Here is a 27,042-nt window from a genome sequence, read left to right as displayed (position 1 = left end):
GCTAGTGAGCTTCTCCATGTTGTCGGTCCTGGGCTCCCGTGGAAGCTACAAAAGACAACCATTTCCTGCCTTTTTTCGGCCATTGTGAACCGAACAGCTCTTCTACGTTTTGCGCCCCTTTTTCCAGGATTACCCGTGCAGGCGCCATAGCGTGGCAAGCATGGAGCCTGCTCAGATCTCCGCTGCAGTTTTGACCATTGTAAATACCTCACGCGTTATCCAGCAGTATGTGCAGTACCTGCAAAACTGGGCGAGGAAGCGACGACAGCGTGATTACTATACTGATGAGGACGTGGACACAGATGTTCCTAGAAGCACGGCATGTGGCGATTGGGAGAGCATGGTGGCGTTGGGCCAAGTTCATGCTGTGGAACACCGATTCTGGGCCCAGGAAACAAGCACAGACTGGTGGGACCGCATAGTGGTGCAGGTCTGGGATGATTCTCAGTGGCTGCGAAACTTTCGTATGCGTAGGGCCACTTTCATGGAACTTCGTGTCTTGCTGTCCCCTGCCCTGAAGCGCAAAATGAGAGCAGCCCTCACAGTTGAGAAGCAAGCTTCCACAGTGCTATGGCCACTCGCAACACCCGACAGCTACCGGTCAGTCGGGAATCAGTTTGGAGTAGGCAAATCTACTGTGGGGGCTGCTATGCTGCAAATTAGCCAACACAATCATTGACCAGTTGCTATCAAGGGTAGTGACTTTGGGAAATGTGCAGACCATTGTGGATGGCTTTAATGTGCTGGGGTTCCCTAATTGCGGCAGGGTGATAGATGGAACGCATATCCCTATCTTGGCCCCGGTACACCAGGGCAGACAGTACATAACCCGCAAGGGGTATTTTTCCATGGTGCTGCAAGCATTTCACTGACCTCAACGTGGGATGGCCGGGAGAGGTGCATGACGCTTGCATCTTCAGGAACTCTGGTCTGTTTGAAAAGCTGCAGGAAGGGACTTACTTCCCATACCAGAAAATTACTGTTGGGGATCTTGAAATGCCTATAGTTATCCTCGGACACCCAGCCTACCCCTTAATGCCATGGCTCATGAAGCTGTACACAGGAACCCTGGATAGTAGTAAGGAGCAGTTCAACTATAGGCTGAGCAAGTGCAGAATGGTGGTAGAATGTGCTTTTGGACGTTTGAAAGCGCGCTGGCGCAATTTATTGACTCTGTTAGATCTCAGCACAACTAATATTCCAATTGTAATTGCTGCTTGTTGTGTGCTCCACAATATCTGTGAGAGTAAGGGGAAGACGTTTATGGCGGGGTGGGAGGTTGAGGCAACTCGCCTGGCGGCCAGTTTCGCACAGCCAGACAACAGGGCGATCAGAAGAGCGCAGCAGGGCGCGCTGCGCATCAGAGAAGGTTTGAAAGCCAGTTTCATGACTGGCCAGGGTACGGTGTGACAGTTGTTTTCCTCTTGAAGTTACCCGCCCCCTATCTATATCTCTATCTATAGATATAGATATATTATAAATTGTGACTCTAATATATATATATATATATATATATATATAAAAAATATGAAAGGAAATAGTCACAATTGTTTAAAAAACGTTCTTTATTTGTTGCACAACACATTGAGAGAATTCAGAAGGTGAGAGAATTCAGAAGGTGGATGGGAGGGGGTATTGGGTTAGGGGGGTGGAGGAGGAGGGAAGGACAAGTCCAGAAACCAAATCAAAAGTTCGCATATGCCAGTTTTCTGCTGCTTGTGCGATCCTCTGGGGTTGAGTGTGTGGGTCCCCATAGCCTCCCCCCTCGTGTTCTTGGGCGTCTGGGTGAGGAGGCTATGGAACTTGGGGAGGAGGGAGGGCGGTTACACAGGCGCTGCAGCGGCAGTCTGGGGTCTTGCTGCCTTTCCTGCATTAGATCCACCATACAGCGCAGCATGTCAGTTTGCTCCCCCATGAGCTTGACCACAGGGTGCTGCCTGCTCTCATCGCGCACATCCCTCCTCTCTTCGTGTTCATGTAACGCTTTACAGGACTCCGCAGTTGTTTGCCTCCATGCATTCAGCTGGGCCCTATCAGTGCGGGAGGACTGCATGAGCTTGGCGAACATGTCATCCCGAGTTTTGTTTTTTCCGCCTTCTAATCTGGACCAGCCTTTGGGATGGAGTAGTTAGGGGCCGCGTTGAAACATTTGCATCTGCGGGAGGAGAAACAGGGAGGGTAGTATTTTTAAAGATACATTTCAGAGAACAAAGGGGACACACTTTCTCAGTGAAACAGGCAATTCATAGTACACAGCACATGTTCTTTCTGTACAAGTTCGCATTTTGCCTCTTATACTGAAGTGCCTGCCACTTTGGTGTGAGTAAGCCATCACACATGGCCGGGCAACAGAATTCAGCTTGCAGGCAGCCATGGTAAGCCCTAGGGGCACGCAGGGTTCTGCTTCTTCTGCATTCATTTCAATGCTTTCAAACTGCCGGGCCCCCTTTCTCATAGCAAGCAATGCCTGGTGGGTTTGCCATATAAAAGGAGGGCCTGCGGGCTCTCTGGGATGATTGCTTCACACAACACCCCGCACCCACTGCGTGGCTCTGATGAGGGATGAGCCCTTTAAACTAAACACGAACAGCCCAGCACAGCTGGGTTTCCCCCCCACTGCGAGGCTCCAATCAGGCTCTCCCTCACCAGAAGTACCTTCTCCAAGGTCATGGTCCGGGAGCCCGCCTTGGGAGTGGGGGGAGGCTATTGTCTCTAGCGTTAAGAATAGTTCCTGGCTGGGGGGAAAACTGATTCCCCACTTAACGCCTGTGCACTGTTATCATTCAATAACTCATCCTCCTCGCTCCATGCAACTCCCCCTTGCAGGTGTCCACGGACAGTGATGGGGTAGTGTTGGCGTCACCCCCTATAATTGCATGCAGCTCATGGGTAGAAGCGGAATGTATGGGGCTGTGACCCAGAGTGCCCGTTCACCTCCCTCGCTTTTTGGTACGCTTGCCTGAGCTCCTTGATTTTTTTTGTACGACACTGTTCTGTGTCCCCGGAGTAGGCTCTTTCCGTCATGGCCCTGGAGACATTAGCGTACGTATTTGCATTTCTTTTTTTGGAACGTAGTTCTGCCGTAACAGATTCATCTCCCCAACATGCAATGAGATCCAGTACTTCCCATTCGGACCATGCTGGAGCTCGTCTGCGAATCTGGGACTGCATGATTTCTTGTGATGGTGGACTCTGCATGGTCGCCTGTGATGGTGGACTGTGCTGATGGTGACCAAACAGGAAATGAAATTCAAAAGTTCCCGGGGCTTTTCCTGCCCACCTGGCTAGTGCATCGGAGTTGAGTGTTGTCCAGAGCGGTCACAAGGGAGCATTCTGGAATAGCTCCCGGAGGCCAATAACGTCGATTTGCGTCCATAATACCTTTAACCCGGGATTGTGATCTCGATTTTTAGCGCTACTCAACTTGCTGAGGTGGAGTACAGAAATCGGATTAAAGATAAAGAGCCCTTTAAATCAAAAAAACCGTTTTGGTCGTGTGGACTGAATCATTTTTTTTCAAATTAACTCTGCTAATTCCGAAATAACCGACTAGTGTAGACCAGGCCTTAATAAAACCGGAGTAGATTAAAGTGCATTAGGGAGCTGCTAGTTTGCAGCAGTAGTGTCCACACAGACATGCTAGCGTGGGCTAGACTTACACCCTAGTTTGTTGCAAACTAAATATTCATTTAGACAAGCTTTAATAGCTGTCATACACGTTGGGAACTTGGAATATAGTCTTTTTGTGAACAGGAGAATGTATGATCTGTTTCTTTTAAAGCGTAAAATATTTCAGTTTGGAGGTATATAGGGCTGCCATGAGTCTCCAAGGTGCATTTAAAAAAAAAAAAAAAAAGGCATTAAAATCTTAGTCATGATGGATGTGGCATTTGGCCAACAAATCTGCCAAGCTGTAGTACCACAGATCATGGTGTCATGCTCCCATCTTTGAACTGCCCTTTGGGTTTTGATGTGTACCTTTGTCTTAGCCAGAGAAACAAACAAAAGGTATAGATCTAGGTACCAAGCACAGCTGGTCTAGTCTTGCTTGCGTTGTCCTCGAATTTGCTGGGGCAGTGCTACCTGGGGCACGAGAATTTCGTATCTAACTTGTTTTGATCTGTTTCCACCAATACATATGCTTGCCCTTCAGTTCAAAATTCTATTGCAGCTGTGTAATATGAATTTGTTAGCAAAAGAGTTCTTCTCACCAGTTCTTCTAATCTTTTCCACCCCCCAACCCTGCTCAAGGCATTATGCTCTAAATCACCTGTATTGAGAAGAGCTGGTGAGAGGATTTGGGGGCTGCTCAAACTCTAGTTTCTTCTCCTTTTATTCTAGGGACAGCAGTGAGGCATCTGGACTGGCAGGAGGCCAGACTTGCCTGAGGCTTTGCAGGGGAATTAGGAAAGGGTAGAGAGCTCAGCACTCGGGTGGACCAACTTAATATAGTACATTGTTTTCCAAACTCTTTAATGCTGAGCTCTCTTCAGGAAAATGAAATCAAATGCATCTCCACTCTAACACTGTCATGAGTTGTCATGTTTTAGAGTTTTAATGAAACAACTGATAAGCTTGCCCTTACATCATTCCTTAAAACAGAAGTTTGTTAATAAAATAACTTGTATTCAAAAATTTATTTAAACACTGAACTAGAACAGTACTTTTAAAGTTTACTGTAATATATTAAATTTTTTTTATAGTTGGCAACATGTTGGTTAGAGAAAAATTCCTGCCCATGAGTTCTGAGATCCTCAGGCTTGGCTTCTTCTCGGTTGTGAGGGAGAGGGAGCAGGGAAAGAGAGATGGTATTAATATCAAGGGTCAAAAGAGTTAAAGGTATTATGAACTTTTACTGTCCAACATTAAAACAGTGATACAAAGTTTAGGGTTGTTTCTATAGAGGCCGTGGTTCACTCGGTGTCTTGGCAAATACCCAAAAGCATTCATTCTAGAGTTGAAAGCTTACTGATCAAACATAAGAAATAAAAAGCATTTCTGTTGAAACTGAAATTGAGTAATTATGCAAAAATAACAAAAACCTTAATCTGTTGAAGTCTCTCTCTCTCCTTTTGGAGGCAAAAATCAGTCTGTTTCATTAACCTTTTTTTGATTAAAAGGAAGGTTGTAATTTTATTCTCAGTGCTGATGTGTGAAAGATATTCACTTCTCCTGTTTTTAACAGGCACAAGGTGAAGGAGATACAAGCTAGAAAAGGTGGGGGAAATACGGCTTTTGTTCATTTGGAACCCTGGATGGCTGGCTAGTTACGAATGGATGCTTTGGTAGGCAAGGACACCGTGACACCTGTTGCATGGACCGTGGTTTGCATTCTGATCAAGGGACATCATCTGGTTGGGTCCTTTTTCCTTCGATGGGATGGGTTGTGGCTGACTCATCTCACTGTGCTGATGCAGTGCAGTTGATTTCAGGATTTGATGAAAAGCTGAGAGAGAAAGACGATAGGAGGAAGGAAATAATGGGGCAGAAAGTAACACAACAGGAATGGGAGACAGGATCTTGTGTGACTGTGCTGCTGGCAATTAGGTATCCTTGCTGATTGGCCAAGGACTGGATGTCATGATTTTCAAGGCCTGATGGCCTTCCTCTTGGGAAGAAAATCCTTTCATCAGCTCCTTCTCTCCTGGGATCAGGAAGGATGAGTCCATGAGTTGGGAAGAGACAAGACCTGAGAAGCTAAGATGCATTGAAATGAGATGTTCTTTTCAAAGTCTCCTTTTAAGAACCCCAAAAAGGTGGTGGGAGAGGGAAAGTTGGTTGCATAGTTCATCACCTCATTATTTTGTCCACTAATAGTCCTAATATGTGACATACCAATTTTGCTTCATTAATTTCTGGTTCTGCATCTTTTCTTTCTACCAAGCATGATTTCAACACATACCTTGAATTATATCAGGAGGCCTTTTTGTTTAGACTAATTCAGTCTGTCTCCTTTTTGTACCTTTTTTCCCCATCAACATTTGTTTATAGTTAATGTAACATCTTATGAACTTTCAGGTGCTTTTTACATTTGAGCTTACAATTAAGGTAAATTTTTGGGCTCAGTTATTACCACTATTTATTCTCTGTTGTATCTCCCAAGCGTACCTACTTGTGACACCTATTCTTGAGTGACTGCTCACTTTGGTATATCTTTCCTTTCTTAGATGCTTTAATGAGCAGTGAAATAGTTAAGTGTTGACACTTCAAGTCCTCATATTGCATCTGAGTTTGTGCCCTTGGAGACAACTAGGGTAGTTCACATCTGAGCCATTGGATAAGGCTCTCTAAAAGCTCAGGCAGGCACAGAATCAGCTACACTGGGGTTATATTTTGAAGTTTTCTGCATACTAACAGCTAGAGATTTGCTCTTTTTAAAATGAAAGTTGAGACTGTGGAGGACAGCTGAGAAGCATGCTGCATCCTCCGCACACCCCCAGCCCTTTGTGCTCTCAAGGGCCATGCACCACACTTGGGGGAAACAATGATCAAGTGAAATGCTCCAGCTTTCTTTAGCCCTGCTTGGAAAGGAGGGCCAGAGATGCTCATCCCAAGCCACTGGATCCATTGGTTAGTTAATGTCTTTGGCCATAAATGCTTCCTTTACCTCCAAAGAGTTGCAGATAGTAAGTGGGTACTGTAAGAGTTACATTCTCTACCATTCCTTGTTGATAACTCAGCGTTTTAAAAGTAGACTGACATTGGTCTAATTTAGTGACCCTCCATTTGTGCAAAAAGTATGGGTCAGGGAGGAGGGAAGAACAATTGTTAGAGCTGTGCAAACAACTGATTTTTTTTTTTCCAGTTTGCAGGGCAAAAAAAACCCCTTTTGCGTTGGATGATGCATCTTGGACCTGAAACAAACATTTTATTTCATTTTTGACTCTTAATTAAATTGAAGTAAATTTTGAAAGAAAACTGCTTTGTATGATAAAAAGGTCCAAAATAAAATATTTGAATTTTGTTCATGTTTTTTAACCAAAACAATTCAATGCAAACTTGCTAAATGTTTTGGTTGATCCAAATATGCATTTTTTGCGCAAACTGCCGCTCCCCTCTCCCCCCCCCTCCCCCCCCCCCCCCCAAAAAAAAGTCCAAATGTTTTTGTCCAGCTGTATCAACTGCACTCCAAAAAGCAGAGTAGCTAAATCCTCAGCAGGGGGAGCATGAGTTAAGCATTGGTCCCACAACTGACTTGAAATAGTTGATGCTTATAACAAATTCATTGCATATTTGTGCCTGAGGGAGGGGAGAGGAAGGGATTGTGGAGGGTGAAGTCAAGTCTTAAAATAGATCCCTGATAACTGAACTTAAGACAAATACCAAATATAGGGGGCTCGGAAGGAGCCCCAGCATGGCCCACAAGCAGTATCTTGATAAGTCTAGCTTATACTTTTCTTGCTCTTGAACCCTTTTGTGTTAGGGTAACAACTGGGATTTGGGGTGGGATGGAGGGGTTGGAGATTGGTGTTGGTCTTTCATATTAATACTGGGTAGGTTGGCAAACTTTAGCACCCTACCTGCAAGACTGAGTGAACCGTCTTATCTTTATCTCCCATGCAAGTCCTGAAGGGGTGTCAGGATGTCAAGTTGAAGGACCCCAGCTGGTGGTGGCAGTGAATAATGTTGTAACTGAATTTGGCAATATGAAAGCAGAACCTCCATCACTCACGTCTCCAACCATACAGTTGAATAACTCACATTTAATCAATAAGGGTGAAAACACCATTGTAGAAATCTGGGTAAAATCGTACTGGTTTAATGAACTGATAGCTCTTGTCTAAAACAATGAAATTTCAGTAGTTTAAACACTTGTATTAATGCTTTCCATTTTGAGAAGTAAGTCAGTAAAGATCTTTTCCTCGCAGCTGTTTTCTCCTGGAATGATTTTAGTCCTCAAGAACGTTGTACAAGGAGGAAGGAAAAGTTGTCTAGTCAGATGACTACTCTAAATAAGAGAGTTGAACTGCTAGAAATAAAGTAAATTTCTGATCCTGTAGTGGAGCATTGCTAATTTGATGACAATTTTACACTCCCTTGGACAGTCTTTATCTGTCCTTAATGCATCCTCTTGCATATAACCCTTAAAGGCAATACACAAGCTTAAACCCTTAGAAATCATGGAGTGGAAAAAGTCAGGGGAGGGAAGGAGATATCTGTTATTTGGGTGTGCCCAGAAAGATCTTTGTCCAGAAATGAAAGTGAACACCTGCTATGCTACAGTGGAAAAAATATAAAAGTCTCCAACTACTATTCTTCTCTTTTTCAGGTGAACATAGCCTTTAAACAACCTGGAAAGAGGTTAGAGCACCAAGGAATTAGAATTGAATTTGTAGGACAAATTGGTGAGTTTTGAAGCTGCCAATGGGGTGTGGGTAGATGTGATTTATGGAACTTTACATTCATGACTGTCAGCACTCTGGCTCAGTCCTCATGACTACATCAGGATAGTGATTAACAAGTGCTGAAGTAAGACAATGTCTGAGTCATTTTAACTCTGAAGTAATGTGCTACTTGTGCTGGTCAGAAATTGGAAAAAGCAGCAGTATTCCTCTTTCCCCTTTCACCAGTCTATTGAAGGGTTGATTGATTGATTTATGGGAAACCTGGAGAAACATTTTTATGGCCAACCAGAGAGCGTGCTTGGCATTTACCCAACTTATTGCCACACACAATCACTGCAGAACTGTGTTCACAATCTTAATCTGCATACTCAAAATGAAAACCTAGGAAAATTTAGACTTTTTTTAAACCACAGGTGACAATCGCATGAAAAATACCACCCAAAGATTAATCTCTTGCTTATTTCTCATGTCATCTTTAGCGTATCAAACGAAAATGCCAAGCATGTGCCTGCTGTGCAGGCCTGGATTACTTTTTTTAGTCTTTAATCCTTGATTTAGAAGGAAAGGAGGTATAGGAAAAGAAGGGTGGTAATGGCCTATAATTACCTCTTTCTAGAAATAAGTTTGTGGCCCTTCCAGTCTTCTAAAGTGTAGTTGTGTACTGTTACTGAACATAAAGTAAGGTGTTTTAAATATCTCAAAGTGCAGAGATCCTATAACATTGCATTAAACTGAACTTCATTTTTTTTTTTCATTCAGATTTAGAAACTAAAATTGTGAAGAACCTGCATCATTTGGTTAGGTTCAAAGGTCTATCAGTAGCTTCTCCCAAAAATACTTGAAATAGCCTCTCTCTGTACACCTTAGATTTATTATGAAATTCTGTATCTTCTGTTTACAATAGAGCCTCTCTGACTTATACAAAAAGTATTCTCCCTGCCTCAGAAAATTCAACAGTAAATTTACTAGTAAATCATGAAGTAGTATAATTAATTAAAAGAATGTTGCGAAGTGTATTTTGTTCATTTGACAACTGTTTAATTTTAAACATGCAAAAAAGAGTAATTAACGTGTCTGTCACTTAAATACTGTTCTTTTGTATTTCTAACAAGCTGCTTTCATAATGCATTATTACTTGGGTTGTGGTATATTTAAATGTGAGCCTGCTTAGAGTAATGAGTTTATTTTTAATTCTCTGCTAGGGAGAATTAATTAAATTTGAATAAATTGTCAAATATTTTAACTCCTTGTGATAGTTACTAGCTGACCATATTTCTTTACAATTCTGAATCATAAAGAACAACTTACACGTAGAAATGGTTTTCCTGATAGGTTTTGCAAAGTTAAAAATGTGTTATGTGAAGACTGGGTGGCTCAAAGATATAGTAATAATGTTAAACACAAAGGGTCACAGTGAGGCCTGGTGTAAATGCATGCAACTCCATTAGTCGGTGTGTGCCTGTTTACAACATGACAGAACTTGGACCTAAGTGACTGGTTTGAACTTACCTAGGTTGGTGGTAGTAATGACGATGTACCTTCTAACAATTTTTTGTAACTTATAGATTAATTGGTGGTGGCAGTCCTGTTCCAGATGTTGCAAATTGTCTTCTTTTAGCCTTTCTGCTGTAACTACCAGAGATTAAGTGGACATGGAGACTTTATTACAGAATGTTGGAATTAATTTATTTATGTATGGTATTACTATGACACTCATTTAACCAGAAATTTCTTTATTAAATCCAGAGGCCTAATAGTCTTTGTACAATTGCTCTAAATAATAAGTAGTCTACTACATCTGAACAGTAACAAAATATGTACATGGTAAATTCAGGAGTGCTTAGATCCATATTGGTTGGCTCCAACTTCAGGCAGGTATTAGCAATGAACCATCTAAGAGCTTCTCTTTTTATACCCTTTAACAAACAAGTGATGTCATTGCCTGTTGCCAACTTAGCTAAAAACCAGGTTTTGGCGGATTTGGGTCATTACTGGTTCAGCACACACAATTCTTTCTTGTTTTTAACTATCTCTGATAATTGAGGCATTTTCTTCTTATCATTTACCTTTCCGGTCTAGTTGTTTGCTGAATGTGTTTTAAATTCCACTGATCTGGAGGTGAATTTAATTACTGTCTCTTCTCCCCTTCACATGCCTCACTCCCACCAGTCAGTAGAACTAGAAAAAGAAGTTTCAAATGATGTTCACTTCAACATTTGTGGGTTTTTTTTTTTTTTTTTTTTTTTTTTTTTAAATGAACTCTGACTTTTTGCTTCTCAATTTCAGAACTCTTCAATGATAAGAGCAATACTCATGAATTTGTAAACCTAGTGAAAGAACTAGCCTTACCAGGAGAACTGACACAAAGCAGAAGTTATGACTTTGAGTTTATGCAAGTTGAGAAGCCATACGAATCCTACATTGGTGCCAATGTCAGATTGAGGTATGAAAATATGCATTTAAACGGGCAGATCCTATGAAATTTGATACTAGAATCAGATATCCTGTTAGGTTATATGTAAAACAGGCTGAGTGTGCATTCAACAAAATGGTAATTCTGTCACGTCTGTTTCCCATTAAATTGTAAACATAAAATTAACACTGTATTACAGAACTAAAATTTGTATCTTTGTCCAAAACTCTGTACATGGAATTTAAGGATATTACTGTGCTCACACTCACAATGGCACTCTTTTCTAGATGGACAGTGAGACTCCCACCTAGAAAATGGGTTGGTATTTCATTCATTTCACCTGTTTATGAAGTCCAGCCCTTCTGTAAGGTGACATTTTCTCAAGTGCTGACTTTGATTCCAGTAGAACACATGAAGTGATATGCTTTTTCAGAGGACTTAAGGGGATCGTTCTGGTAGCTGGCTCTTATCTCTTTGGAAGCATCAGGATCACATGGAGGTTTATCCCAAAGACCACTCAAGACATGTGCTGGTCTCCCAAGTCTCTGATACCAAGGCTTCTTGTGAATTCAAAAATATCTTCAGCTTTGTCATATAAACCCAGTTCTCTGTTGTAGGGGCTGTCAAGGTGCTGTATGTCCCCTTTTTAAAATTGAAAGTTAACTTATGAATAAAATACACTTTCCTCAAGCACAGTGTTTTGATTATTTCGTGTTAACAAAGAGCATAAGGTAAGACAATAACATTTGACATGCTACTTTGAAGAACACCAAGATAGAAAGTAGACTTGATGTCCATGAAGAAATCTTGTATTTGAGAACAAGGAGGATTTTTGTTTATAGCACTCTGATTCTTGATATGTATCAACTAGGGGTGGTGATTAATCGCAGTTAACTCATGCAATTAACTAAAAAAAATTAACTGCAATTAAAAAAATTAATCACTATTTATTGCACTGATAAACAATAGATTACCAATTGAAATTTTATTAAATATTTTTGAATGTTTTTCTACATTTTTCAAATATATTGATTTCTATTACAACACAACACAAAGTGTACAGTACTGACTTTAGTAGTTTTTATTACAAATATTTACACTGTAAAAAGATAGTATTTTTCAGTTCACCTCATACAAGTACTATAGTGCAATCTCTATTGTGAAAGTAATTTACAAATGTAGCTTTTTTGTTTTTGAGTGCAGTTATGTAACAATGTAAAACTTTAGAGCCTACAAGTCCACTCAGTCCTACTTCTTGTTCAGCCAATCACTAAGAGAAACAAGTTTGTTTACATTTACGGGAGATACTGCTGCCTGCTTCTTGTTTACAGCGTTACCTGAAAGTGAGAACAGGCGTTCACGTGGCACTTTTTTGTAGCTGGCATTGTAAGGTATTTACATGCCAGATCTGCTAAACATTCGTATGCCCCTTCATGCTTCAGCCACCATTCCGGAGGACATGCTTCCATGCTGCTGCTGCTGCTCGTTTAAAAAAAATAGTGTGTTAATTAGATTTGTGACTGAACTCCTTGGGGGAGAATTGTATGTCTCCTGTTCTGTTTCACCCGCATTCTGCCATATATTTCATGTTATAGCAGTCTCGGATGATGACCCAGCACATGGTGTTTGATTTACGAACACTGTCACTGCAGATTTAACAAAACGCAAAGAAGGTATCAATGTGAGATTTCTAAAAATAGCTATGGCGCTCAACCCAAGGTTTCAGATTTTGGAAGGCACTTCAGATTCTTAGAAGGACGAGGTGTGGAGCATGCTTTCAGAAGTCTTAAAAGAGCAACATTTCGATGTGGAAACTACAGAACCCGAACCACCAAAAAAAGAAAATAAATCTTCTGCTGGTGGCATCTGACTCAGATGATGGAAATGAACATGCATCGGTCCGCTTTGCTTAGGTTTGTTATCGAGCAGAACCCGTCATCAGCATGTCCTCTGGAATGGTGGTTGAAGCATTAAAGGACATATGAATCTTTAGTGCATCTGGCACATAAATATCTCGCAATGCCAGTTACAACAGTGCCGTGTGAACACCTGTTTTCACTTTCAGGTGACGCTGTAAACAGGAAGTGGGCAGCATTATCTCCTGCAAATGTAACCAAACTCGTTTGTCTGAGTGGCTGAAGTAGGACCGAGTGGACTTGTAGGCTCTAAAGTTTTACATTGTTTTATTTTTGAATGCGGTTATTTTCTTGTACATAATTCTACATTTGTAAGTTCAACTTTCATGATAAAGAGATTGCACTATAGTATTTATATTAAGTGAATTGAAATATACTTTTTTTTTACAGTGCAAATATTTGTAATAAATATAAAGTGAGCATTGTACACTCTGTATTCTGTGTTTGAAATTGAAATCAATATATTTGAAAATGTAGAAAACATCCAAAAATATTTTAAAAAATGGTATTCTATTATTGTTTAGCAGTGCGATTAATTTTTTTAATCGCTTGACAACTCTAGCATCAACGTGACTAAAGGAAATGAGACTGGAGGCTTGTGTTGCCGAGGCTTTGACTTGACTAGCTAGTAAGTAAAACAATGGATAAAATTCTGTAGAATGTTGGGTTTAAAAAGAAATGTCTAATTACTGAATATAAAATTACCCTCTTGTAGTCTTATTTTGGTTTTTAGTTAGTTATTTAATTAGTGTCACCTTGGCAACTTTATCCATAAAAACAATATAATCTGCATAACTGAGTCTCGTTAACTTTACTGTTTACTTCGTAGGTATTTTCTTAAAGTGACAATAGTAAGACGACTGTCAGACTTGGTAAAAGAATATGATCTTATTGTTCACCAGCTTGCGACATACCCAGATGTTAACAACTCTATTAAAATGGAAGTAGGCATTGAAGACTGCCTGCATATAGAATTTGAATATAACAAGTCGAAGTAAGTATGACTCAAAACCTACACAAATGGAAGGACTCAAACTGATCAAGAAGAGAGAAACCTTTGATGTAATATAAATGACTTATTGTAATGATTCTTGCATTATGAGCTTTTTTTTTTTTTTAAAGATCCTAGAGGCTTGGAAACGAAATGATTGATCATAAAGGCAAAGATTTAATTTTCAGAGTAGTTGCCAAGTGCCATTTTCAGTGCTTAACGTTCAGTCTCCTGCAAACTTGCTAGTGACTTTGATTTAGCTCCTGCAATCATGCTATTTGGATGACTGTAGTGCATTCTCAGTTGGAATCTGTAATGGTAGGGATGTTCTAGCCTCACTTGAGTGGCTGGGAAACCCACCTTAGCAGAAAGGCACTGTTCAGTTCAGTTTCAGCAATAAAAATGATGTACCTGTATATTTTTTTTCTTAAACTCTAGCTAAAATCATGTGTATTAGGTAAGCCTTTAACTGAAAGCCATGTTTGTTCTCCTAAAGGTATCACTTAAAGGATGTGATTGTTGGAAAAATTTATTTCCTCTTAGTAAGAATAAAAATTCAGCACATGGAGTTGCAGCTGATCAAAAAGGAGATCACTGGAATTGGTAAGATGAGCGAAAAAGGAAGAATACAAATATGAGCTAGTAATTTGTGTATCATAGAGTTGATGCAAACCTAATAGTAAGAAGTTAGTCAAAGATATATTTTGGTTCATCAGACATTTTAATGGGGTTTCTGTTCATCTGGGGTTCAGAATCAAATTTGATAGCTAGTATAAAAGTAGCTAGATCTTGTAGTAGACATCTACTTCATAATATAGGATTCAAAGCTTGCTTTTGGGTTGGAGAGCTCATCCTAGATCACTTAAATTTACAGGCTATTTACAGAACGCTTGATACTCAAATTAAAAATGTGCATGAGTTGTTTGGTTATTCACTTCAGTCTAGTATCTGAAATTAGTGGACTTTTATTTTTAAACAGTTGAGGAGGCTGGTCATGTTCTTTGAATAGCAGATAATTGTGAAGACAGAGTAAAGATTTCAAAAATGCTTAAGTCCCATTAACTTCATTAGGGTTCATTAGTAACTCTTGAAAATGGGACTTACAAGCCTACATTACTTAGGCATTTTTGAAAATGTTATCCATCATCTACATTTCCCCTCCCCCCTTTATTAAAGGAGATATATATGGAAAGCATTGTCTTAAAAGAACTAGAAGGCTTTATATAAAAACAAAGGAAGACCTAACTTTACAAATATCAGTGTTAGGTTTGGTCTTTCCTGTTTTTGCTGAACGATGATTTGGAGGTCTGGGATGTTTGAATGCTCATACTTCAACTGAAGAGGTAGTGATGCTGCTCCTTTAACAGACATCCTATATTTGAGTGTCCATTAGTCATTGGAATTAAATAAGTGTTATTAAAAGCAAACTAAAAACAGTTTTTGTGATGCCAGAATTTTACAAGCTCTTCAGTCACCTTACAGTTTTCCAGGGTAGAAAAGACATGAATTTGTAACATGGAAAAGAAGCAGAAAAGTTTTTCCTTAAAACTTAAGCTGCTTTAATACATCAGAGAGGGTGCAAATCATTTCTTTTCCTTTACAAGTCAATCTTTACACCTTTAAGCGCCATACTTTTGCTAAACACCTCATGATTCATGGGCTTGTTACAGAGCTACTCGATCCTTCAGATAAACAAGTAGATTACTGTTGATAGTACTATGTCCATTTCACAAAATCAGCATACAATTTGGTACAATTTAAGTTTTAACTCAAAGGAGGTTTGAAGCAGGAGTAGGTGGATGATTGCAGGTAAAGCTTCCAAAGCATTTACCCATACTATATGTAGCTCTACCTAGTATTTTTTGTCACTTATGAATATAAACACTATTGGAAGTTGAGAGTTTTTTCTTAATATACACAATCTTTCTTAGAAGACATACAAAGGGAAACCAAAGGGTTTGTGTCAATTAAAGTGAAAACACTGTTCTTGGGCAGGAATTGCCATAAGACTATTGTTTGGAGTCCTGTAGTTTCACTGAAAAAGCATATCAAGTAAATGTTCCAAAACGTCTCTCATCAACACCTTGCACTTTTTTTTTTTTCCAAACCAGGGCCCAGTACCACAACAGAGACGGAAACCATTGCTAAGTATGAAATAATGGATGGTGCACCAGTCAAAGGTAAATAATTGCACTTGAACTTTAGAGAGCATTCTAGTGTAAAAATTATAATTGGTTTTTAAGACGAGTTTGCTTCTATATAGATAGGAATTGGTTGTCTTGAAAAACTAAATTTTTCTTTGGGTTGTAAAAGTGGTACAAGTAAGTAAGGTAGAATGCCCAAAGCTGCAAGTGGCAATAGTGATTACTTAACCTAGAGAGATAGGGTTCTAATTATGAAATTTGTTTGAAGTTGAATCCTTTACTAATCCTAGTCACCCCCACCAATACCTGTGATCTGATTTGGGATTCCAGTTCAAGCCCATCTCTACTACATTAATAGCTCACTATATAGGAGGAAGTGAATGTTTTTCCTAAAAAGTGGGAGGACAGTCCTTCTTTTCTCTCATTTTGCTGCCACGTGTTCCCCTTCTTTACTAGTGGTTTTTAAGTACTTCCATCTCTGATCTCCACCATATTTGCCTCTTTGGAAGCAACTCTTCAGCAAGCTTCTGAGCACAAGCCATCTGGTGCCTACTGTCAGGACATGCAGCTGCTCTAAGGCAGCAGTTCTCAACCAGGGGTACACAGAGGTCTTCCAGGGGGTACATCAACTCACCTAGATATTTGCCTAGTTTTACAACAGGCTACATAATAAGCAGAAGTGAAGTCAGTATAAACTAAAATTTCATACAATGACTTGTTTATACTGCTCTATATACTGTGTACTGAAATGTAAGTACTATATTTATATTCCAATTGACTTATTTTATAATTATATGGTAAAAATGAGAAAGTAAACAATTTTTCAGTAATACGGTGCTGTGACAATTTTTTTTGTATTTTAATGTCTGATTTTGTAAATAGTCTTTTAGTTGAGGTGAAACTTGGGGTACGCAAGACAAATCGGACATACAGTAGTCTGGAAAGGTTGAGAACCACTGCTCTAAGGGATCATGGACAGCAACTGTGCTGTGAATATTTGGGTGCCTCTAAATTTACAATAACTCACTGGGTGGAAAAGATATTATTCTTTAGGCCTGGTCTAAACATGAAGTTACACCAGTTTAGGTAATGGTGTAGTTTAACTAAAATAAGTTTAAAAGTTGGTGCAGCTTTGTTGGGCAAACTAAAATAAGTCAGGTTAAACAGACTTGGACACACTTATCTGTTGAAAACTGGTTGCCCCTAAAGGGCAAGCTATGCTGATATATCTGTTTTAAAACTGGTTATAAGTGTGCCCACCTACGGATTTAACTAAACTGATGCAAGTTTGCTTGTGTAGTCAAGCCCCTAGAAAGTTCCTTTCCCCCTCTGAGCTATTGTAGCAAATATCTTGAAGGCACTCCAAGACTTGGTTCGCCCCATCAGTGGGGCAGATTCTGGAACAATTAGCAGTCCTAAAGGAAGAGGCTGGCTGCTAATGACTCTCAAGCTTGCTTCCAGAGGAGAATTTAGGGACGGATGTGGTAAATAAAGGTAGAGGAAAAGAAGGATCACAAGACTTAAAGCTCCTTAAGAAAAATCAGTGGGAGAAAGAGAAGGAAGTAGGCAGGGAGGGTTCTGGTTTGTGGTGGGGAGGAGGTACGGGTATGCAAGCTGCCAGTCACACTTGAATGGTGACAGAACTCCCTTGAGCAACTACTTTAGTATCCTGAGACAAGACTGAACAGCAAGATTAAATCACCCTTTCTGGTGACAGGGCTATCTGAAGGTTGTGTTGCAAAAACTCCAACTAGAATTTGGATCCTGTAGATCCAAATCAGTCTGATTCAGGCATGGCTGAAGAACAGTGACTGATCAATAGTTGTCTGATCTGGTTTTGAGTGAAAATAGTGTTCTTATTGACTGAGCTAGTATTAGCATTTTCTACAATAGCTCTGACAACAAGATTTAGATTATTTTAGTAATTTAGCGATGAGAGGTCCCAGGAAAGGGTTATGCTAGGTGACCGTTCATATTTGACACTGACTTCAAGGTCTCGGTCCTTTAAAGCCCTGAATGGTCTGGAACCCGGTTAGGTGAAATGGCATAGGTGAGAGGCTATCTTTTGGCACACCATTGACTTAAAGGCTCTTGTAAACTTCAGGACCTGTGTTGGGTTTCCCAGATGAGGGCCTGTGCCTTTAGAATCTGAAGGGTGCTTGGGTAGAAGACTTATCCATTTTGTGGAATGTGTTTTAACTATAGTTCTCTCAGATGAAACTAACTCTAACTTTTCTTTCCTCTTCAAGGTGAATCAATTCCTATAAGACTTTTCTTAGCAGGCTATGATCCAACTCCTACAATGAGGGATGTGAACAAAAAATTTTCAGTGAGATATTTTTTGAATCTAGTGCTTGTGGATGAAGAAGACAGACGGTACTTCAAACAACAGGTATGGTGTTGTACAGGCTGGAGTCTTGTGGCAGGATGGCTTTTGTTGTGAACAGTGGGTTTTTTTGTTTTTAATTTTTCATATTTGGAAACCGAACAAGTAAATTCTATGCTACAAATAGAAATGTGAAAGACTTACTTTTCTCCCATTTGCTGTACTGAATAGCACGCGCACAAAACTGAATTTGCAAGTGAGGAGGAAGAAGGGGATGATCAACACTATTTTAGCAAAGATGAGGTATTAGTGTGGTATAAAATGCAAGAAAGGAGTGATTGATGCCCCAGAGAACTTAAAATCTAAATAGCCAGACAAAACAATACCGATAGAAATTGCTGTGTCTAAAAGAAATTATTGGAGCTTTTTTTTTTTTTTTTTTTTTTTTTTTTTTACGTGAGTGGGTTAATGCTGGATGAAGAAACAGAAGGAATTTGATTTGGTTCCTGGCATAAGAGAGTACAAATGTAAAGGCATGTAAAGGATCTAAAGGGCAGGGTGGATACTTTGTTACCATAAGAGGAAATATGGATAGGAACAAAACTGAAAACAGGTAAACAGGGCCTTAAAGTATGAATAAGAAGCTTGAATTTAATGCAGAAAGTAAGAGGAAGCCAGGCTGATTAGAAGGGAGTGGCCTGATTCAGATTTTGGGCAAGAAATATTATTTATCTTTCTTTCGTTTGATAGCACAGAAGGGGAGCAAAGTGAGCATTGGAGTAGCCAGAGAGGCAGTGACTAACTAGGAGCGAGCACAAGATACATGGAGATACAATTTTAATTTATAAACTGAATTGCTCGTGTTCTCAAATCTATCTGTACCTGACTTATAGAAATATAGCTTATTATAGAACTGAAATAGTCATGCAAAGTATTTTGGAAACCTTGCATCAATAGAAACTTATGATTAATTTTGACGTTATGGGGTTAATATTTGACCAGACATAACACTATACTAAATGAGCATTTGCTTCCCCTAAATAGGAAATAATACTTTGGAGAAAAGCTCCTGAGAAACTGAGGAAACCACGAACAAATTTTCACCAGCGGTTTGAATCTCCAGAACCACAAGCATCTGCTGAGCAACCTGAAATGTGAACTAGTATAGGAGGTGAAAAAACTGTTGTGACACTTCAGCAGGTTAAAGATGGCAGCAGCCTGTAGGAAAAGAGAAGACAAAAACTCACATTACAACTGTCTTCCTTCGTCTTACAGTGTTGCATTTACCATATTACTAAAACATTCGTCAAGTAAACATTCAAGTGTGTATATACATTTAAAATAAAGTGCTTTCTCAAACACTGGAACTTTCTTAAGCTACTATTTTATACTGCACATTTTACTTTTATTTGATAATGTTATGCACTTGATATGCATAAAACTTAAACAAATCTAGTTATATATTTCCATGCATGTAGGCTTGTATATTTATTTTTTGCTAATCACCTATAATATGTAGATTAAAGCATTTCTCCCCCTTCATGTCATTTATCGCATGCATACCTCCAGTGCTGCTTATCTGCACTGGTTTTGAAACCAACAGATAAGTATACTATACACTAAAAATCCGGGTTTATGGTGGATCTTTTTGTCTTAAGAATATTTAAGTCTCATTCTAGACGTGTAAGCATAGTTTAACACTTTATAAACCACATACATACCACAAACTTGCTGTACCTGTTCGGAGTCTTCTAAGACCATACCATGGTTCTCAGAGGCTTTGAATCTTGTATTTTTCACAAGAATATTCACAAACAAATTTGTTCCCAAGATGATCCTTTTTAGATGTGTGGTGGCTCTTTACAATTCACTCTAACCATATTTGTTTTTACTTAAGTCTAATGTTTTCTAGTAACTGTAGAACTCGCACTTCTCCCACCCATTGCTGTTTTACTTTAACTGAGATGATTCGGGGGGGATGGAAATGTTTTAACATAGCTGACTCTTTAATGATTAAACTGAGACCTAGTGTTTGTTCTTGAAATCAACTTTTTACATGCACAATATTTACTCATCTCCTCTTGGATTCACAAACCTACTCTCCTCTTTACAGCTTGCTCCCTTGCCATCCTGGGGGAGGAGGAAAAATGACAGCCTCTCAGAAGAACATACTTATTCTCGTCCATCTAGGCCTATAATTGGGTGGGAGACAAACTTTTTTTTTTTTTTTAAAGGTATTTTTTAAACTAGTTGAGTTTGAAAAGTGTTGAGAAATTTGTCTAGGAAAACAGAATACTTCTGTCTTACTCCTCTCTTGTGTGAGTTTAGAGTCTTTGAACAAATTACTTAAACAAGTTAGCCTCCATTTGTTCACAATTAATCATGTAGTCTGTCATCAGACATAATATATGTGGATTGGACACAAAATGAACTGTGCTGTGTGGAAGGCTACTTGCGCTTGTATTTCACTTGGACTATAAACAAGACACTCTTTCTAAACTTCAGTGCAGGCGTCCTTGGTTTACCTTACTTTGAGTAAGCAAAATAATTGAATTACACTTCTGTAAAATGTTTTACTACTATGGCACTTTGATAAAGCAGACAAAGATTCTATGTACTATATACTGGGGTATTTCTCTTAAATGTGGATATCTGAGTGCAAATTTAACTCCCTCATGTAAGTGCCTGTTCAGAATTTTTTAAAAAATATGCCAAATATTTTCATGATCACTTGCATGTTGTAATCTGGAAACTATTCCAAGAGACTTTGGAAACAGATTGTATTTAACCAGCCTCAGATTGTGCAACCATGTATAATAAACAAGAAACGCACTGAGCCTCTATTTGAGTTATTAAAATAGCTGTATTCTCACTAAAACGTGGATTGTCTTTAATTGGAATGTACATTGTACTGAAAATACCATTTGCAATGGATATGAATGTATTTTGAGGATGGAAAAACCTGGGTTAATAGATATCTTAGGAAATTTGTATAGTATATAGAATCTTAAGTAATTTATAGTTACTAGTGTCAATTCACCCCATGTCGGTGAGAAGATCAACCCCCACCTGAGACTTATTCAGTATCACTTATGAAATGAGCCAGTAGGCTTAGTTCACTTCATAGTGTTTTTACTTTTGGCAGGCTTTTCAGAGAAGCCAAGGATTGTGACAGTTTCGTCAGCATGATTGGTCTCTTCGGGGCGAGAGTAGTTTCTCAGCCTGGTTTTGGACATACTTTGGGGCAATATGTGAAAGCTCACACAACTGATGTACTGGTTCCAATTTTTATTGAGACTTCAGGTTTTCAGGGGTGTGTGTGGGTGGGTGGGTGGGTTTTTTTTTTTTTTAATACATCCAAACAATTGGTTACATTGAGTTAAGCGTATGTGACATATACTCTTCCTATATGTTAGTCAGAAATTCTGTGCATGCATAAGTCAAATAGCTGAATGAAGATGTCAAACTTGATTATTATTTTTTTTTTTTTCTTAGGTTTAAGGAATAAACGAAGTTCAAAATTAAGAAAATTGATTAAATAAAGTTTTAAACATTTAAAGTTGAAGACTTAGTTTATTAAATTAGCTCAAGACTGGTCTAGAAGGATGAAGTTATCTTATGTTCCAGCATGCTCTAGCTTTGATTTTAACACAGGGCTCTATCAGACTATATTCCCAATGTTTACTGTCCCAAGTCTTGTCTTGGATCATAAAATCTTTTTGGTGCAAGGGCCCTGTCTTTAGATTTGCATGGCATTTGACAAATGAATGCTGTATAAACTAGCATAACAGAACCATCTAGTTACTTTTAATGATTGCTTTGCTTTTTCAGGGTTAAAAGTCTGAACAGAACTCAGTAACCATATCCTTTTTAAACTTGTACCTAGTATGATGTATAAATATCACTGATGGATCCTGTCTTCTGTGCCTTTCTTAACCTGGAAACCCCTATCTTTTCCTCTAAATAATTCAAAGCCCAACTTATTACTTAACGTGCCGTCTTTATACATCAGCAGTTTCATTTATTTTATTTCTAACCTCTCACCAAAAATTGTTCAATTTATTAGAGCCTTGATCTTCCACCCACTCTTGCTAAATACTAATTTCTCTGAAGTATACTAGATACCATTCAAAAGAGAACATACAATATTTTCTTCCTAGAGTAAGTAGCAACTTTTTAACTAAATTAATTTATTTGTTGCCTAATCATCAGGACAGGACCTCCTGCCCCCAGTCCCCCACCATAGATATCTAGCTGCATACAGGTAGGCTTTGTTAGAATAAAGTGGTATGTAAGAAAGGTGTCTTTATCAAACAAGGTTCAAGGGGTGTCTTTGTAGCAATGTATTCTAGGAAAGTGGAATGGAACAGATACAAGTGCTCGTACGCAGAGACTTGCTGGAGTGCTGTAATTACAAGATTATGCTACCCGGGGGGGCTGTTACCAAGACACTGACTAATAAGAGTGCAAGACTTATCTGGTTTCTAAATAAACATTGCTTTCTTTAAAATCTTGGACTAAAGTTACCCCAATAACTGGTTTATCAGCTGACCTTGGAAAGTAAAGGAATTAACTTTCTAAATCTTAGAGGATGGGAGGGGTAAAGTTTATTTGGCTAAAGTACTTGGCTATAGGCTGGGCATCTGCCTGTTGCCAAAAGGTGCTGCTAGCTTGCTGAGTTGGGCAAAGCCTAGTGACTATGAGGAGTAGCAGGAACGGTATAGGGAATGGGGGGGGGGGGGAACAGGTTACAGCCTTCATCTGCATATGACAAACTGACAATATTCTGAACAAACCTTATTAGAATTAAACTTTACTGAATTGTTAGACCTTGTTGCATGAGAGTTAATATCTTTGAGGTACTTGTATTAAAAATGCAATTATGTACATGTGAAAATAACATAAGAATGGCCATTTTGGGTAAGACCAATTGTTCATCTAGCTCAATATCCTGTCCACTAATAGTGGCCTACGTCAGGTGCTTCCAAGGGAACGAACAGAACAGAGCAATTATCAAGTCCATTCCCTGTTGTCTGGTCCCAGCACCGGGCAAAGGCTTAAGGACATCCAGAGGATGGGGTTGCATCCCTAACCATATTGGCTAATAGCCAGTGGTGGACCTATCCTCCAGGAACGTATCTAATTATTTTTTTGAACCCTGTTATGCTTTTGGCCTTCACAACATCCCCTGGCAATGAATTCCACAGGTTGACTGTGCATGGTGTGAAGAAGTACTTCCTTTTTGTTTGTTTTAAACCAGCTGCTTATTTATTTCATTAGATGACCCCCTAATTTTTATGTGAAAGGGTAAATACTTTTTCTGCACATGCTTCATGAGTTTGTCAGGCTTTGAGTTTGTCACTGAAGTCATGGATTCCATGACTTGCTGTGACCTCCGCGACTTCTACTGGGGCTGGTGCGGCTGGCTCCGGTGCTGTTCGAGCAGCTAAGATGGCCCTGGGCCAGTTGCACTGGCTGTTGCTTGGGGGGGGGGGGGCTCAGAGCTGGGGGTTGGGGCACAGGAGGGGCAATGCTTACCCTGGGGGGGCTCCCTAGAAGCTGCAACATGTCCTTCCCTCAGCTCCACGCGCTGCCTCCGCTGGCAGTGAGCGGAGCTAGGAGCCAAGGGAGGGATATGTCACCACTTCCCAGGAATCTGCCAACCCCCTTCCCCCCAGCACCAGCTGGGGACCCAGGCTGCACTCATGGTGCTCTCCGGACTGCCCCCCTGAGCACACACGGCACTGCCCCTCCAGCACTTGCACCCTTCCCATATGCATCTGCAGCACCCCCCACGCTGCCCCCCAGCACTCGTTCCCCCAAGCTGCCTCCCCAGCATCCCCCATGCACCTGTAGTGCACCTGTGGCACCCCTGGGTTGCTGCCCCCCCCCCAGCATTCACAGCACCCCCTGAGCTACACCCTCTCCCCAGCACCCACGGCACTCCTAGTATTTAGTCAGGGATATAGTACAGGACATGGACAGGTCCGGGGCCGTGAATTTGTTTACTGCCCATGACCGTGTCCATGACTTTTACTAAAAATACCTGTGACTAAAATGTAGCCTTGTTCATGATTTTATAGATTGCTATAATTTCTCCTTAATTGTCTCTTTTCCAAGGTGAACAGTCTTTTTTAATCTTTCCTCATATGGAAGCTGTTCCATACCCTTAATCATTGTTGTTGTCCTCCTTTTCCAATATATCTTTTATTGAGATGGGATGACTAGACCTGCACGCAACATTCAAGATGTGGTACACTATGGATTTATATAGTGGTATTCTATTTACTGTCCTAGCATCTATCCCTTTCCTAATGATTCCTAACATTGTTAGCTATTTTTTGACTGCCATTGCACATTGAGTGGATGTTTTCAGAGACGAGTCCACAGTGACTCCAATATCTCTTTCTTGAGTGGTAAGAGCTAATTTAGATGCCATCATTTTGTATGTGTAGTTGGGATTGTTTTCCAAAATGCACTACTTTTCATTTATCAACAATGAATTTCATCTGCCATCTTGTTGCCCAGTTCAGCCAGTTTTGTGAAATGGTTTTTTAATTCTTTACAGTCTGCTTTGGACTCAACTATCTTAAATAAGTTTGTATCACCTGCAAACTTTACCACCTCATTGTTTACTCCTTTTTCCAGATAATTTATATGTTGAACAGCACTGGTCCCAGAACAAATCCCTGGGGGAACATTCCTATTTACCTCTCTGCCTTCTGAAAACTGACCATTTTTTCCTATGCTTTGTTTCCTGTTTTTTTTAAACCAGTTACTGATCCATGAGAGGACCTACCATCATGTCCCATGATTCTTTACTTTATTTAAGAGCCTTTGGTGAGGGAGCCTTGTCAAAGGTTTCTGAAAATCCAAGTACACTATATCTTACTAGATCACCCTTGTCCACATGTTTGTTGATCCCCTCAAAGAATACTAATGGATCGGTGAGGCATGATTTCCCTTTACAGAAGCCATGTTGACTCCTCCCCAACAAATCATGTTCATATATGTATCTGTAATTTCATTCTTTACTATACAGTAGAACCTCAGAGTTATGAACATCTTGGGAATGGAAGTTCGTAACTGAAATGTTCGTAGCTCAGAACAAAATGTTGTTCTTAGAGTGCTTGCTCATATCGATTCCAATTAGGTGTGCGCGCGCCGCGTGCACGATCGTCGGAGAATTTTCTACCCTAGCAACACCTGGTGGGTCGGCTGTGGAGCTCCCTGGAGTGGCGCCTTCATGGCGCCGGATATATACCCCAGCCGACCCAGCGCCCCCTCAGTTCCTTCTTACCGCCCCTGACGGTCGTTGGAACTGTGGAGCGCGGCATAGCTGTTCTCCACTCTCCCTAGCTTATCCTGTTAATTCTGTAGATAGTTGTAGTTATAGTTGTTGTATAGTGTTAGATAGTTATTCATCTTCGTTGTTAAATAGTTGTAAATAGTTAGCGGGGGTTAAGGGGGTTGTTCTCCCCCCTTTTCCCCCCGGTGCATAGCCGGGCTCATGCCCAAGGCTCCTGGCTTTAAGCCGTGCCCGTCCTGTGCTAAGCCTATGCCAACGGGTGATCCGCACGACTCGTGTCTGAAGTGTCTAGGAGAGTCCCATCAGACAGATAAGTGCAAGATCTGTAAGGCCTTCAGACCGAGAACCAAAAAGGAGCGGGACTTTAGGCTCAGGCAGCTCCTCATGGAGGCGGCACTTAGCCCAGATCCTCCCTCGGCGCGCCAAGCCCCGGCACCGAGCGCCTCGGTGCGCAGCGCCCCTGCGGCACCGACCGGTACTGCACCACGGGCAGAATCGGATAAGGCCTCACGGCACCGGCCTCCTTCGGCACCGCGGCCGCCACAGGGGCCTCGGCGCCGTTCCCTGTCTCCAGGGCACAAGAAATCCCGCAAGGCACAGGAGACCGCTGTCCTGCAGACGCCGGCTACCCTGGTGCCGGTGGTAGAGCCGCGTCCGCCTTTAGAGCGCCAGAAGTCGCAGATATCTGCTACACCGTTGACTCCGGCGCCACAGCCGTTGAGTCCGGTGCGGACTGGCTCACCACCTCGATCAGTGGTGGAGTCTTGTCTCCCGTCGACTCCGGAGACCTTCGCGACGGCGAAAGACCTTATCGCTCTCACGGAGCCGGGGCCATCTCAACCCGCGGCACCGCCCGCTCCTCGCACAGTGCAATCCAGGGTCAAGCCTGCCCTGGTACGCCCGCCGTCTCCGGGCGTGGACTCACGGCACCGCTCCAGGTCTCGGAGCAGGTCCCGACGCCGCTCGCAGTCCCGGCGCCGACTATCACCTCAGAACCGGTCGTACTCGCGGCCTAGGTCCTCTTCACGGCACCGGTCTACGTCTCGGCACCGTCAGGATCATCAGTACCGATCGGACTCACGACGTAGTTCTCGGCACCGGTACGAGCGCCGCTCCAGTTCGAGGGGCCGCTCCCGGTACCACGTCTACTCGTGGTCGTCGTCGTCTTGGTCCAGATCCGGATCTCGGCACCGACATGGCCAGCGGCAATGATCCCGATCACGGTACCGCTCACCGGCACCGCGTAGGGACCGATCTCCTACGGACCGGCACCGATCGGCACCGTATCGTGCTGAGCCTATTCAGACGCGTTCGGCACCGCTTTGGCCTCGAGATCAGCGTCTCGCTCCTCCGACGGGGCTTCGAGATCAGCATACCCTCCTCAGGGTCAGGCTGCTGCTGCTGACTTGGGCCACTGGCAGGAGGCGGCAGAGGACCCTGCGCAGGACCCTACGCATTCGTCTTTCTGGACCCCATGGGCGTATCACCAGGCGCAAGGGGCTCCACCATCAGCCTCTCGCTCGGCACGCTCTGAGCCCAGAGTCCCGGAGGCCACCATCTCCCGTCCTCCCCCAGGGGGCATGGAGGCTCCCGTGCCT

At 41.2% G+C, this 27,042-nt stretch overlaps 1 protein-coding gene across 3 annotated transcripts in view; it reads left to right on the top strand.

The window, feature by feature from the left end:
* The window catches only part of VPS26A (VPS26 retromer complex component A), a 31,978-nt gene extending 10,971 nt beyond the window's left edge, over positions 1–21,007 (top strand). The window contains exons 3-10 of one of the 3 annotated variants that reach the window (XM_065407567.1): positions 8,270–8,345; positions 10,632–10,788; positions 13,504–13,668; positions 14,162–14,268; positions 15,777–15,845; positions 18,059–18,201; positions 19,180–19,306; positions 20,249–21,007. In XM_065407567.1, the coding sequence (XP_065263639.1) occupies positions 8,270–8,345; positions 10,632–10,788; positions 13,504–13,668; positions 14,162–14,268; positions 15,777–15,845; positions 18,059–18,201; positions 19,180–19,293 (831 nt within the window). In that variant the 3' untranslated portion in view covers positions 19,294–19,306; positions 20,249–21,007. Of the gene's footprint in view, positions 1–8,269; positions 8,346–10,631; positions 10,789–11,045; positions 11,077–13,503; positions 13,669–14,161; positions 14,269–15,776; positions 15,846–18,058; positions 18,202–19,179; positions 19,497–20,248 lie in introns of those variants that run through there. The other 2 variants (XM_065407568.1, XM_065407566.1) reach the window with 2 other exon arrangements.
* Positions 21,008–27,042: the final 6,035 nt, after the last annotated feature.

The sequence above is a fragment of the Emys orbicularis genome, chromosome 7 (assembly GCF_028017835.1).
Source record: "Emys orbicularis isolate rEmyOrb1 chromosome 7, rEmyOrb1.hap1, whole genome shotgun sequence".
NCBI lineage: Eukaryota > Metazoa > Chordata > Testudines > Emydidae > Emys > Emys orbicularis.
Note: the sequence above shows the minus strand (reverse complement) of the source record. Positions and strands in the feature narration are given on the sequence as shown.